This window comes from Paroedura picta, chromosome 2 (assembly GCF_049243985.1).
Source record: "Paroedura picta isolate Pp20150507F chromosome 2, Ppicta_v3.0, whole genome shotgun sequence".
NCBI lineage: Eukaryota > Metazoa > Chordata > Lepidosauria > Squamata > Gekkonidae > Paroedura > Paroedura picta.
The window spans coordinates 167,134,049-167,147,928 of NC_135370.1; the positions used below are offsets into that span (position 1 = coordinate 167,134,049).

Sequence of the window (13,880 nt, forward strand, 5' to 3'; positions counted from 1 at the left end):
TTTAACCAGTTGAGGGAAGGGAATTCACTTGTGGGATTTCATCACAACAACCCATTTAAAAGGGGCTGCACAGAGAAGAGTGCAGTTCAGTCAAAACACTCCTTGGATGAGTACAAAGTCCCCAGGTGAGATTTTTGTCTTATGAAAGCCAAATGACATGTTATGTTTTCCACAAACTAGGTCTGGGTTTTCAAACATGGCTTTCAGCCAGTCACGTGCCATCTGTGTCCTCGTCCTATTGAATGTACTGACATAATCATAGAGTTGGAAGGGACCTCCTGGGTCATCTAGTTCAACCCCTTGCACCATGCAGGACACTCACAACCCTATCGCTCATCCACTGTAACCTGCCACCCCCTTGAACCTTCACAGAATCATCCTCTCCGTCAGATGGCTATCTAGCCTCTGTTTAAAAATTTCCAAAGATGGAGAACCCTCTACCTCCCGAGGAAACCTGTTCCCCTGAGAAACTGCTCTGTCAGGAACTTCATCCAGATGTTTAGATGGAATTTCTTTTGCATTAATTTCATCCCATTGGTACTGGTCTGTCCCTCCGGGACAAGAGACAACAACTCTGCTCCACCCTCTAAATGGCAGGCTTTTAAATACTTGAAGTTGGTTATCAGATAATCCATTATCTGTCTTGAGCCTCATATCTTTTTCATAGTTTGGTGCTCAGTGTGGAATCCGAAATTGCACCTGGCATTCTGCATCTGATGGTCTTCCGTCACAGCTGAGAACTGAATGCACCGCGTGTATTTTGCATTTTCTCTGGAAGGGTGGGCAGTATTGTCTCCCGCCAAGCCCTCCTCTTCTCTTACATTTTTATTTTTAGCTTGGACAACGGCACAATCACGAGATAATGTAATTAAAAATGTCAGCCACAATGATTTAGCATACAGACGCTCATAGGTTCCATGTCCCCATGCTCAAAGTGCAATTTTGTGTTCTAATTGCAATTTGTTCCCTTCCTGTGAATGGCCAGATTTATCATGACACCCCCCCCCCCTCAATCCCAAGATTCCTGTGACATTTGAATCACGCAAGTCTCATGTTGCTGTGCACTGTCATCACGCATGTGTGAAGACAAAGCATGCTTTGTCACAAATTTATGTTGTAATGTGATCATGTTTTTAAAAAATTAAAATACGGTGGAAGAAGGGCAGAGAAGAGGGGCAGGTAGTAGTTGGAATTGATATGTATAGATGATGACACCATTGGAGGCAAGAAGGGAGGAGAAAGGCAGACTCAAATCCTCAGGATCTTCATTGGATACCACGAATTGTCCACCAGGGAAGAAAGGCACATAACAGTTATTCCCCAGGACCTTAAGAATGCTGAAATGGACTTTTTCTCAAGTGCAGAAAAGATCTCAGAAAGACTATCAAAAATATTTTAAAAGTTCCTGGGTAAGAACTCGGGGTGGGGACCCAGATGGCATTTGCCCCACTGGAAATTGCAAGTTCAGTCCATCCATACTGACGCAGGTTCCCCTCAAAGGAGAGCATGGCTTCCCAGAATACATGCAAGAAAGTAATAACATTTATCGGAAATACCCAGAGAGATTCCTCGCTTGTATTCCCTCTATATTCCAGAAACTGCGTCCTTTTTTAACCCCTCTGCAATTCAGTCCTCAAACCCATGACACATTTTCTCAGACAGCCATACAAGGGAAAGTCTAAACAAGCTGCAAAACTGTGATTTCTAATTACACACAAGAATCACCCATTGGAATGTGATTGTTTCTTTTTACTAACGCAATCTGGGGTTTTATCAGATCCAGGAGGCATTCCTCCTGCGTCTGACGATGGGAGCTTTGACCCTCCAGCGCTCTTATCTAGAAAATCTTCTTGGTCTCGGAGGTGCTGCTGGATTCAAATTTTGCTGTTCTACCGCAGACCAAGAAGGTTACCCTCTGAAACAATTCTTCCCTGCTCTTCTAGGGACTGATTAACAAGCACATGGACGTCACTGAACCAGCGCATAATGACCAATTTGATGTAAGAGTCTGCGGTTACTGATTAAGCGACAAAACAATGGGGAGCACAAGTGGCGTAAGCCTACAGAATAACGGCAGGTATATTTTCATCGATAGCATTGGGAACTTTGACTAAAAGCCGCTATCCTATTTGCCTGGTCATCTCCAACCATGAATGGGTGCAGCCAAAGCCACTTTGAAGCTTTCCATCATCTTGTAAACATTTAGAGACAGGTATGGCACATTGTCCTGACAGGCTAGCCTGATCTCGACAGAGCTCAGAAGCTAAGTAGGATCAGCCTAGGGCCTCTTTTGCATGATGGATAAGCTGATGAAAACTCACTAAATACATCGTTTTTCTGATCTCTGCGCAGAAGAGTTAATTTACTCCGCAAAACTGATTTTGCTCTACACGGTGAACTGCCTCTTCGGTGCTTTAAGCCTCTTTTAAGTGTTGTTTCTGAAAGATGCTTTTCACCGATTCATTTCTCTCCTGGCTGCTATTAGCCATGCAGGGAAACTCTTTAGTTATGCAGATTAGTGCCTGCATTAGAGAACAAAGCGGAGTTGGCAGAACTACAGGGGGCAGGGCTATGAATTGTTTCATGCAGAGAGCATTGCAACAGAATGTATTCAATGCAGAACAACGATTGTAATATAATAAAGCGGTCTAAACTGGTTGTTTTTTAAACTGTTTTATTTGACTCAATGCAGAATACCTCCGGGTCAGTTTTTAGATAGGAGGCCACCAAGGAAGTCTGGGGTCATTATGCATCTCTTGCCTTGAGAAACTCACAGGGCCACCATAAGTCAGCTGACAGCAAAAAAGAGAAATGGAAGAGTGGAACGGGACAGAGACAGCAAACCCAAGGTAAATATAGTTCCCACATGTCCCACAGCTGGACTCTTGAGAACAGCTAGAGTTCTGGGAGTTCACTGTGGCTCAGTGGCAGAGTAGTTGCTTTGCATGCAGAAGGTTGCAGGTTCAATTTCCAGCATTTCCAGTTAAGAACAACCAGACAGTAAGTGATATGGAAGGCCTAACTCTGAAGACCCTGGAGAGCTGCTACCAGAACCAGTACATACAGTCAGTATGAATCTTGACAGACGAAGGCTGTCTTTCAGTATAAGGCAGCTTCATGCACTTCTTCCCCCATCCTGCATTACTTCGGGGTCCGTAAAGGAGTATCACATGCCTACAGCTATGATCATTAATCAACTAAAGCACAGTTCTCTCCCTTATTCAAGAACACCAACTGGAGGGGAGGGGCAGAAATAAGTACAAACAGGGAAAGGAACGCATGCCAGTATCACTGCATCAAAAACCACAAAGTCTATAGGATTGCTTAGCTGGCAGAACTGATTTGTGATTCTTTTTCAGAGCTCCCACACTGGGTTCAAGGCTTAAACAAACCAGGTTCCATGAAAGGATCCCCCAAATTATAGCTCATCTCCAGGCAACAGAGATCAATTCCTCTGAAGAAAATGGGTGCTTTGGAGGGAGAACTCCATAGCATCTCTCTATCTCTCTCTCTATCCATCCATCCATCCATCCATCTATTTAATCTACCGCCCTCCCCGGAGGCCCCTCCCCGCCCCAAATCCCTCCTTTTCCTTGCTCCATTCCCAAAGACTCCAAGGATTTCCCAACCCAAAGCTGGGAACCTTAAAGCAACTGTATTTCATTCATTCATACGACTGCTATAAGCCAGAAGTTACTTGATGGCACTTAATGTTGGAATACGCAAGATCTGTAGTGTGCATGATTCAAGAACATATGAAGAATATCCTGCAGGGAGCATCCGAAGACATGTGTATTTAGGGTGTCTGTTGTGGGGAGAAGAAGGGAAAGCAGACTGCTGCCGCCAGGGTTCTCTCTGGAACATCTTGGAGATCCCACATCCAGCCAGTGCTGAAGCAGCTGCATTGGCTACCAGTTGTCTACCGCAGGGGTGGTCAACCTGTGGTCCTCCAGATGTTCATGGACTACAATTCCCATGAGCCCCTGCCAGCATTTGCTGGCAGGGGCTCATGGGACTTGTCGTCCATGAACATCTGGAGGACCACAGGTTGACTACCCCTGGTCTACCGGATCAATTTTATAGTTCTGGTTTTGACCTTTAAGGCCATTTGCGGCCTGGTACCGAGGTATTCAGCCCTGGCCCCTGCCTGGTGGAATGAGCTGCCAGAAGAGCTGAGGGCCGTTCAGGAACTGGATCAGTTCCGTAGGGACTGTAAGACGGAGCTTTTCCGCCAGGTTTAGGCCAGGCAGTGTGGGGAGGGGAGGAGTGGGACATTCTTTTTGCATTTTATGCCACCATTAATTGTTCTTTTTATTGTTCTTTTTATTGTTTGGTAATTTTTGTTGGGGAATGATGGGGTTTTACTATGATTTTCTTACTGTTTTATATGGTAAAATGCCATGGAAGGGCAATTGCTATGAATATAAATACAAACTAAATAAATACAATAAATAAAAACTAAACATCTAGTTGAACGGACACTGCAGAGCCAGGGGGAGGGCTTGGATTGAGTTGGGGTGTTGAACTGGGAGGGTGGGTGGGGAATTTTAATTGTTATATTGTTTATATTGTTACATTGTTTTATGCAGTGTTGTGAGTCATGGATAACCAACTGGCCTGGGAGTGGGGGTCTGTAAGACTAATCCATCAATCAAGCGATTGTAAACTGCTTTGAGACTCCTTCACAGTGAAAAGTAGGGTATAAAAACAAACTATTATTATTACTAGCTGCACCTGCGGGCCACCCGTGCTTCGGCAGCCTCCCTGGGGCCCACCAAGCACTCCCCCCTCCCTCTCTACCGTTCGTGCGGCCAGTTCCCTGGAGCCCGGCAAGCGGTCCTGCCTGTTCTGCGGGGCAGCGAGAGCGCTTTGCGGGTCACAAGGAAGGGAATCTCCCCCCCCCCCGCCTGCGAGTGGGCAAGAAGGGAGGATGGGAGATGGAGAGCGGAGAGCCAATCAGAGTGTGGCCAGCTTTGCCCTATTCCACCTCGGACAGGGAGGACAGTCTCCACCCCCAGGCCTGTTTCACAAATATATGAGGAACAATGGATAAGGATTATTATGCTTCTTTGCAGCCTGCTTTTTTTGCCAAGACAAGAGGCAGATTACAAAGTAAAAAGAGAGAAAGAGGCCAACCATACATAAAGCCATCCAACAATGCTGTAGGACTCAAAATGCAAAGTTAAAGTAAGCAACGGTGAGAACGCAAAGCTACCTAAAACAGCAATGCAGAATGGGGCATGCACTGTATAACATAAAGACAGTAGAAGCCAGAAGATACCCACAACAATAGAGTCTACCAATATTAATTACCAAGTCTGAGTTCAGTGATACTTTGAACAACAACATTTAATTCTGGGTATGGTAAATTCTGGCACACCCACAAAAGCTTATATCCAGAATTCAGCTTTGTTGGTCTTCAGGGTGCCGCTGGACTCAAGCTTTGTTCTATGCCTTCAGACCAATACAGTGACTCACCTGAATCAAACAATAATTATTGCCCTGTCAAGACAGGCAGAGGAAATCCCTTTCCTAAATGCTGCTCTGATTAAGTGACACATCTCCACTTGAAACCAACAATAAGATTATATTTATTTGTTCCTTTTCTTTCACTTTCAATTTCCTTTTCATAGAAGGAAAGTTGTGGGGGGGGAGGCTCCTTCAGAAGCACTGCATGACTCGTCTCTATATCAAGGCCATATTTCATACCATGAGCCACCCACAATGCACAAAGCACTGGTATGTAGACATCGAATTCCAGTGGCAGACTTGCAAAGCACAACTTTGTGATGTTCCCTTGTTAGGGAGAAGCTGGAAAACTGACTGTGCAAATCCAAAAACACAGTGGCAAGTTTTAAAGGCCAAATTCAATGTATTTCACCATTCAACAAGGACTAGCACTTTCCCAGGAACAAGAGTTTGGGGGTGGCATGGGATAAGATGCCCAGCAGATTTACTAATGGTTTGGTTATCTCCTGGAATCTTCGACACCATAAGGAAACTATGTAAAATTATGGCCTGGCCAAGATGCTAACTGGCCACAGGCATTTAAACTTGAGACATTTAATCGTCCAGCTTTGTTCATTATAAATGGCTGTTTTTTATCAAACCACGCCGAGCAGATTATGTGAAAGGCAAGCTATAATAAAATACTCTCAGCGGTTTCCAGTACCACTAATCTAACCGTGTCAATTTATACTCTGTGTGGTTGCATCTCCATAGTGCCCCCAAACAAATTGCCCACCACCCTCTACAAAACAATAAATGGTCTAACAGGGGTAGTCAACATGTGGTCCTCTAGATGTCCATGGACTACAATTCCCATGAGCCCCTGCTGGCAGAGGCTCATGGGAATTGTAGTCCATGTACATCTGGAGGACCACAGGTTGTCTACCGCTGGTCTACAAGACCCCCAATGCCACGAGACTGCACAGGTGTCACACTACGCAGTCCCTTCGGTTTGAGCCTATTCAATGGACTCTAAAGGGTTCACCTCTGTACAGCATTGCACTATAAGAGATCCCTGCTTTTTACAGTTCCCAGATTCCTATGCAGAGGCGCCATGACAGAGAGATGAAGCTTGGTAGCAATTGGTAGTTTAAACAAGCCCAACCAATGCTCTCTAACCCATCCCACCTGTTTCTAAGGCCCCTGGATCCTCCCTTGGCCCAGCTTCTATACTGAAGTTCATCCTGCATTGAGCAGGGGGTTGGACTAGATGGACCCTGCCAACTCTTTATGATCGGCAGCCTCTATCCACCGTCTGGGAAGCAGAGTCTCTCCCAGTCCTGCCCACCTGAGATTCCTGTAAGTGGAGAGGCTCATCTTTGAAGGATGTCCTCAGCAATGACCTCAACTTTGAGATGTTTTGGTTCAGAAAAACACTTTTGGACGCCAGCCTAGAGGGTGTATCTCGTTTCCTGTATGCCCATCTTTGGCTCATTCCGCACACTTTTAATATGATTTTGCAGTGGAGCTGAATCTGCACTTACTTTGTTTATTCCACTGTGGATCCTGCGGAACATAGATGGATTTGAACTTGGGTCTTCCTCTATCTCCCCCCTCCAATTGAAATAGAAACACGTGGTTACGGAAGCTGAGAATGGGGGCGGGGGGGGGGGGAGAGCCAAGCACAGCAGGAGCCTCTTTCTTTTCTTGGGCGGGGGGGGGGGAAGGAAAGAGGATTGGAGACAGCAGAGGAGGGAGAAAAAAACCCAGCGGCAAATCTCTACCGAGAGAAGTTAGGGCTTCTGGAGCTTCTGCCGGGAGAAGTTAGGGCTTCCCCTTTAAGGCAAGCTTGCAGCCTGGGAACTAGGAACTGAAGCCTTGGCGAATCACGGCTTCTCTACCAGGAGGCTCAGCAACAAGTTCGGAACCAGCAGAGCTCTGCATGATTATTCATGCCAATTTTTCAAATGTTGAGGGTTATGTCCACTCTAGGATATTGCAGGGAAAAGGTAGGGTCACTCTGGATCAAACATGCTTGTTGCAGAGGGAAAATTTAAATCGGACAAAATCAAAATGGGAATTGCAGTCAGTGGAGACTGCATCGACCCGGGATTGGAATAAAAGGTCAGTGCAGATTCAGCCCGAGATTTCTCTGTGCAAACGAGGAAACTCTCCTTCTGGAGTGCATTGTCCAACATGTGCGGAATAGGTTCTGCTTTCACCACATTATTTTCTACAAATGGAATGCCGGTTCCCCACCCCCAAGCATTGCAAATCCAGCCTAACAATGCAACCACCACCACCACCACCACAACAACAAAAAAGGGGGGGTCCTTCCTCAATTGCCGGGCGAAGGCAGCCCTAAGTCCCATAAGCGGCCTGACCCGTGCCGAGACTATCAAAGCGGGCCAAGAGCGGAGCGAATGCGCGCTCGCCTCCACCACGTGCGCTGCCAGCTTGCCGGAGCGCCTCTGCAGAGGAAGCGGGCGGCGTCGCTTTGGCCGCGGGATGCCAGCGCCTCGGCCTTGGAGGTGAACGGAGAGGCGGCCTCCAGCCGCGGGCAAGGGCATGAACGGGGGGAAGTGGGGAGGCGAGCGCGCCCCCGCCCCCCTCCGGGAACACCGGCGGAGACCGAGGTCGCTTCGCCTTCAGCCTCCGGCCAACAGCTACCCCTAGCGGCCGCCCTGGCCCAACGCATCCCGCGCCTTCCACCGCGCTCGGTGCCGCTTCCCCTCCGTGCCGCAGGTTTCGAGGAGAGAGCCGCGTCGGGGGGGCTCCGGCACCGACGCATCCCGGAGAAGGACCCTCCCCGGCCGTCTCTCGCCATAGGCCGGCCGCCGGGGGAGATGTCAGATCCACGAGGGGGTCGCTTCGCAGGCCCCCTCGCGGCGCTCCCCCGGCTTTTGCACGGCCCGGGACGGAGGCGTCGCTTGCAGGAGGCTTGTCTGGAGAACAGGGGGACGAGCCTTGCAGGGCCAGATTCGCTCGCTGCGCAGCGCCCCAGGGAAAGCAGGAGGACTCGGCGGAAGTTCGGCCGGGCGCGGGGCGCTCGGCGCACGTGGAGCGGAGCAGCCAGCTGCGCCGGGCAGGGGGCGCCCCTTCGGTCCTTTTCTTCAGCCGCGTTACCGAGGAGGGAGCAAGGGGAGGGAGGGGGGCGATGCTGCACGGCTGATTCCTGGCCCGGCCGGCCGGCTCTCTCCCGCGGGAGCGCCGGGCGTGCCCCCTGGCTGGCGGCGCGTTCCCTGCGCCGTTGCACGTCCCCCGGTCGGCTCGGCTCCCCCTCCTCCCACCACCCCCCCCCCGCCCACCCACCCACCCCCCGGCTCGGCGTTGCCTCCGGGGCGGTGTATTTTTAGGTCATCGGCGGCGTGGAGGGCTAGGTAATCCCCGGGCTCAAGTTCCAGAGGGGGCGTGTCCCGGCCGGAGGTGGAGTCGCCGTTTCATTTAAATCCCCGGCTATAAAATGGGCTCAAGGCGAAGCGGGATCTCAGCGGCTGAGGCTCGCCGAGCAGCGGTGGGAGCCGGAGGCGGCACACAGGGCACCCCTCGGGCCAGCGTCGCCGTCCCCTTGTCTGCGCCCTCGCCCTGGCCGCCGCCGCGATGCTGCCGTCGGCGGGCGCGCACCCGTTGCAGGCGCTGACCCAGGTGGCGGCCTGCGTGCTGCTCCTGCCGCGCTTCCTGCTGACGGCCGTGATGCTCTGGCTCCTGGACTTCCTGTGCATCAGGAAGAAGCTCTTGCTGGCCGCCGCGGCGGCGGAGGCGGCGGCCCAGGAGGACGAGGCGGAGGCGGCGCAGGCGGCCGGACACGGCGGAGGAGGAGGCGGAGGAGGCAGCGGCGGCCCCCCTCCCGACGACCCGCCGCTCTGCGTGTCCGACTCGAACCGCATGTTCACGCTGGAGTCGCTCAAGGCCGTGTGGCACGGGCAGAAGCTGGACTTCTTCAAGGCGGCGCACGTGGGCGCGCCGGCGCCCAACCCGGAGGTGGTGCAGCTGGACGGGCGGACGCGGCTGCGCATCCTGGACTACGCGCGGGGCAAGCGGCCGCTGATCCTCAACTTCGGCAGCTGCACCTGACCGCCCTTCATGGCGCGCCTGCGCGCCTTCCAGCGCCTCGCCACGCGCTTCGTCGACATCGCCGACTTCCTGCTGGTCTACATCGAGGAGGCGCACCCGTCCGACGGCTGGGTCAGCTCGGACGCCGCCTACGACATCCCCAAGCACCAGTGCCTGCAGGACCGCCTGCGCGCCGCCGCCCTGCTCCGCGAAGGCGCGCCCGCCTGCCCCCTGGCCGTCGACACCATGGACAACGCGTCGAGCGCCGCCTACGGGGCCTACTTCGAGCGCCTCTACATCGTCCAGGAGCACACGGTCATGTACCAGGGCGGCCGCGGGCCCGAGGGCTACAAGATCGCCGAGCTCCGACGCTGGCTCGACCGGTACCAAAGCCGCCTGCAGAACGGACCCAGCACGGTGGTCGTCCAGGTGTAAGGAGGCGCCCGGGGTTGGGGACCTGGGGGGGGGCGTCGCCGCCGTTGCCCTCCTGCCCGCCCCTGGGTGAGTTTGCCATGCCAGACGTGCCCAGAGACGATTCGAATCATGTTGATTTGCCGGACTCCTCGTGTAGACGTTCTCTTGGCGTCGTGTGAATGTGTGCGGGTGGGGAGGGGAGGGGAGAAGCGTTTACGGGGGTCGTGGTGATTTCCTTAATGGAGTGTCTGGTCCATGTGAGTGTGCACGTTCCCGTCTAAGCGAGCCTCCCCCCCCCCCCATCTTGCCTGTGTGTTTGCGTGTGTCTGAGAGAAGGGTCTGGACATGCCCCGGGACCTCCTGCCGCCCTCCAGCCGAGCCCTTGGCTGGCATCTCTCGTGTCTCTCTGTGACGACCGGTTTCGAAATGGTTAATCCGAGGCCAGGAAGCCGAGTCTGATGATCCGAGATACTAGAATTGCAGGCGGGGGAAGGGGGGGGAGGCTGCGAAGAGTGTTTTATTTATGTGGTTCTTTGAATTGGTTCGTGGGACACTTTTGTAAGGTGCTCATTTCTGTCTTTTTTATGAACTTTTTATAACATTATTAATAAAAGTATTGAATAAAAGTCTGGATTTTTTCCCCCCCTGAGTGAAATTCGCTAAGCCAGCCAAATATCCCTCCTTTGCTGTCCAGGGTTATACAGCTCCTGGGTTCCAAGGATATTTCCTTGAAAGTTAAGGCTGGCCGAGAGACTTCAGTGAAACCTGCCTGCTTTCTGGGCAACCGTCCTCCGAAAGGAAGGAATGAGCTGGCCAGCTTTTAAGCACAATCCCTACTGTAGGCATGACTTGAGAACAAGCTCCATTTGACATTCACCCTCAGACTGGTCCACATCTGCTTAGAATGCAGTCCAAGTGGCAGAAGGTTGATGCCTAGGGGGCAAGCTCTGCTCTGGGGGAAGAAGTAAAAGACTGTTTGGGTGAATGAGGGAAAAGCAGGAATCTACAGAAAGGGATATTTCTTTCAGGGGAGCGGCTGGTGCATAACCCTTGAGCCATCCCCTACTGACCTGCCAAACCTTGGGAGGCAGTTCCCTGATGAACCGTCTCCCCAAATCTGTTACACACATAAACACAAACGCCCCCCAAAAAACATGTATTATGACTTTTGAGAACTTCAGAGCCTGTTGACAAATTATCCTTGCTGTAGTTTGCAACCCAAGGTAGCTTGACTGCATATCCCTCCTAACTCTAGCCAGAACCAAAAAACTTGCGTGTGCCTCTTAACGAGGGGATGGACTCTCCCTCCTGAAGGAACGTACTTCCTTTGCCGTACAGAAACGCCATGCCCCTGTGTGCACTCTTGGTACCCTCAACCTCCTCCCTTTGCATCCTCCTGAGGATGTGGGCATTGCCCAGGAACGTGGATACTTGGAATTCAACTTTGCTGCTCTTTAAGGTACCACCTGAATCCATCCTGCAAAATAAAGTACCTGTCTCATTGTCTCCTGTCACATTGGCACCCCTCCGTATTTCCGGAAGAGAAAGGAGGGCAGGGACTGGGACTGAGGCTCATAGAGCCTCTTGTGGCGCAGGGTGGTAAGGCAGCAGACATGCAGTCTGAAGCTCAGCCCATGAGGCTGGGAGTTTGATCCCAGCAGCCGGTTCAAGGTTGACTCAGCCTTCCATCCTTCCGAGGTTGGTCAAATGAGTACCCAGCTTGCTGGGGGGTAAAACAGTAATGACTGGGGAAGGCACTGGCAAACCACCCCGTAGTGAGTCTGCCATGAAAACGCTGGAGGGCGTCACCCCAAGGGTCAGACATGACCCGGTGCTTGCACAGGGGATACCTTTACCTTTTACCTCATTGTCTGACCCATGACCGACAATCCTCGTGTGCTGTGCATCAAGCAAGTGGTGACAACAGCCACAAATGTGCCTCATCCCCTCACACTCAATAAGTATTTATAGGGGGGGGGTGGACGGGTGCCCTCTCCCTTAGGAAAAAAAGGCTGTTGAAGCCTAAGAGGAGGATCGTGTCATTTTGCACTACGGAGGAGCAATTCTTACAAAGATGTGTGTTTTTACTCACTGGGGGCAGCTGAGAGCTGCTTTCACTCCATGGCATCACAGCCAAGTCTGGTTTTGCCAAGGAGTGAATGCTTAACCAGGGGACTGTGGCCAAAATCCCAGCTTTCTGCCAGGGTCAAATTACACAGGAGAGCTGGGATTGGCTGTCCCAGTCCCTGCCCTCCTTTCTCTTCCGGAAATACGGAGGGGTGCCAATGTGACAGGAGCAATGGGAGGGGGTTGTTTTTCGAGACCAGGGCAGCTGCTGGTGGGGGGTGTGGTGGTTAGAGAGAGTCGGCTTAGGATCTGGGAGAGTCGGGTTAAAATCCTTACTTTGGCTTGAAATTCTCTGGGCCAGTCACACTCTCGGCCCAGCCTACCTCACAGGGCTGTTGTGAGGATGAAACAGGAGAGAAGGGAACAATGTGTTCTGCCCTGAGCAGTTTGACAGATGATTGGGATAAAAACAGATGAAATAAATGCCACATTGTATCCTGTCCTTCCTCCAGAGAACATACTATGGTGTATATGTTTTCTCCCTCCTCGGACGTACTGTCACAACAACCCTGTGGGGTGTGTTGGACTGAGAGTGACTGGGCTCGGATTACCAAGTTGGAGTGGGGATTCGAATACAAATCTCACAGTTCTACCCCAACACACTAACCACAGCATCCTATTGGATTGCCATAGTTTCTCTCTTTGGCCCCTAAAACTGTATTAATTGTGTATTTACAGTACACAGTCACACACTCAATTTTTGTGCAGCACCCAGTCAGTCCAACAAGGGTTGTGAAAGAAAGCTTACATTTCACACAAGGGGGCTGTCTCTCAAACTTCAAGTGTTATTTATTTTATACTAATAACCACTTTTCTGCCTGACACTCAAGGTGACATAAAACAAGGTGTTTGGATAGTATAAGATGCCTAATTAAAATATTAGAGAGAAGAATCCTAGTTGGAAGGGACCATACAGGTCATTTAGTCCAACCCCCTGCTCAGTGCAGGATCAGCTTCAAGCATCCATGGTAAGTATCTGTCCAGCCACTGCTTGAAGACTGCCAGTGAGGGGGGGAGCTCTCTACCTCCTTGGGGAGACCATTCCACCGCTGAACTACTCTGAATGCAAACATTTTCCCCCTGATACCTAATTCTACACTGTTCTTCTCTGAGGGAACTGTGCAGTAGCGTTGCTTAGATAGTATACTATACCTAAAAGGTTTTATAGGTTAAATGGTAAAGTTAATCCTGTTTGAGACAGTGGGGGAGGGGAGGGAGGATCCAGATGGCGTCTTTATATGGGGTGGTTTATTCCGCAGGGCCAATATTTTTGGGGGAAAGGGGAAGAAATAAAACCAGCAAACTCATCTTCTTACTAGACTTTGGATCTCAGCCTTTTGAAGTTCTTCCTTACTTGTACCTCAGTCTACCAAAAGAAAAAGAATTCATGTTCTACATTGTTGGAGGGAAGTTTTTTGTTTTGTTTTCTTAGCAAAGCAAAAGGATTGTTGCTGTTAGGTGCGAAGTCGTGTCCGACCCATTGCGACCCCATGGACAATGATCCTCCAGGCCTTCCTGTCCTCTACCATTCCCCGAAGTCCATTTAAGTTCGCACTGACTGCTTCAGTGACTCCATCCAGTCACCTCATTCTCTGTCGGTTACTCACAGATAATTTAAAACAAGCACCCAAATCAGGGCAGCTGCCCTACTTGAGGCCCACTCTGTTCTCCGGACCCTGGAAAGGCACTCTGTGACACGCCATCGAAAAAGGGGTCTAGTTCTAGGACTGCCAAACCTGGAGGGAAAAACTCTCCTGCCTTCTTAATAAAGAGGACAATGCTCTTTACTAATGCTCTTTACTAACTTCCCATATTTAGAAGTTCGATCTTATATGCCG

General features: G+C 50.9%; 1 protein-coding gene across 1 annotated transcript; it reads left to right on the plus strand.

Moving 5' to 3' along the window:
- Positions 1-8,907: 8,907 nt before the first annotated feature.
- Positions 8,908-10,541, plus strand: DIO3 (iodothyronine deiodinase 3). Its single transcript, XM_077323697.1, has one exon. The coding sequence runs from the start codon at positions 9,049-9,051 to the stop codon at positions 9,934-9,936; it is 888 nt and encodes a 295-aa protein (XP_077179812.1). The 5' UTR covers positions 8,908-9,048; the 3' UTR covers positions 9,937-10,541.
- Positions 10,542-13,880: the final 3,339 nt, after the last annotated feature.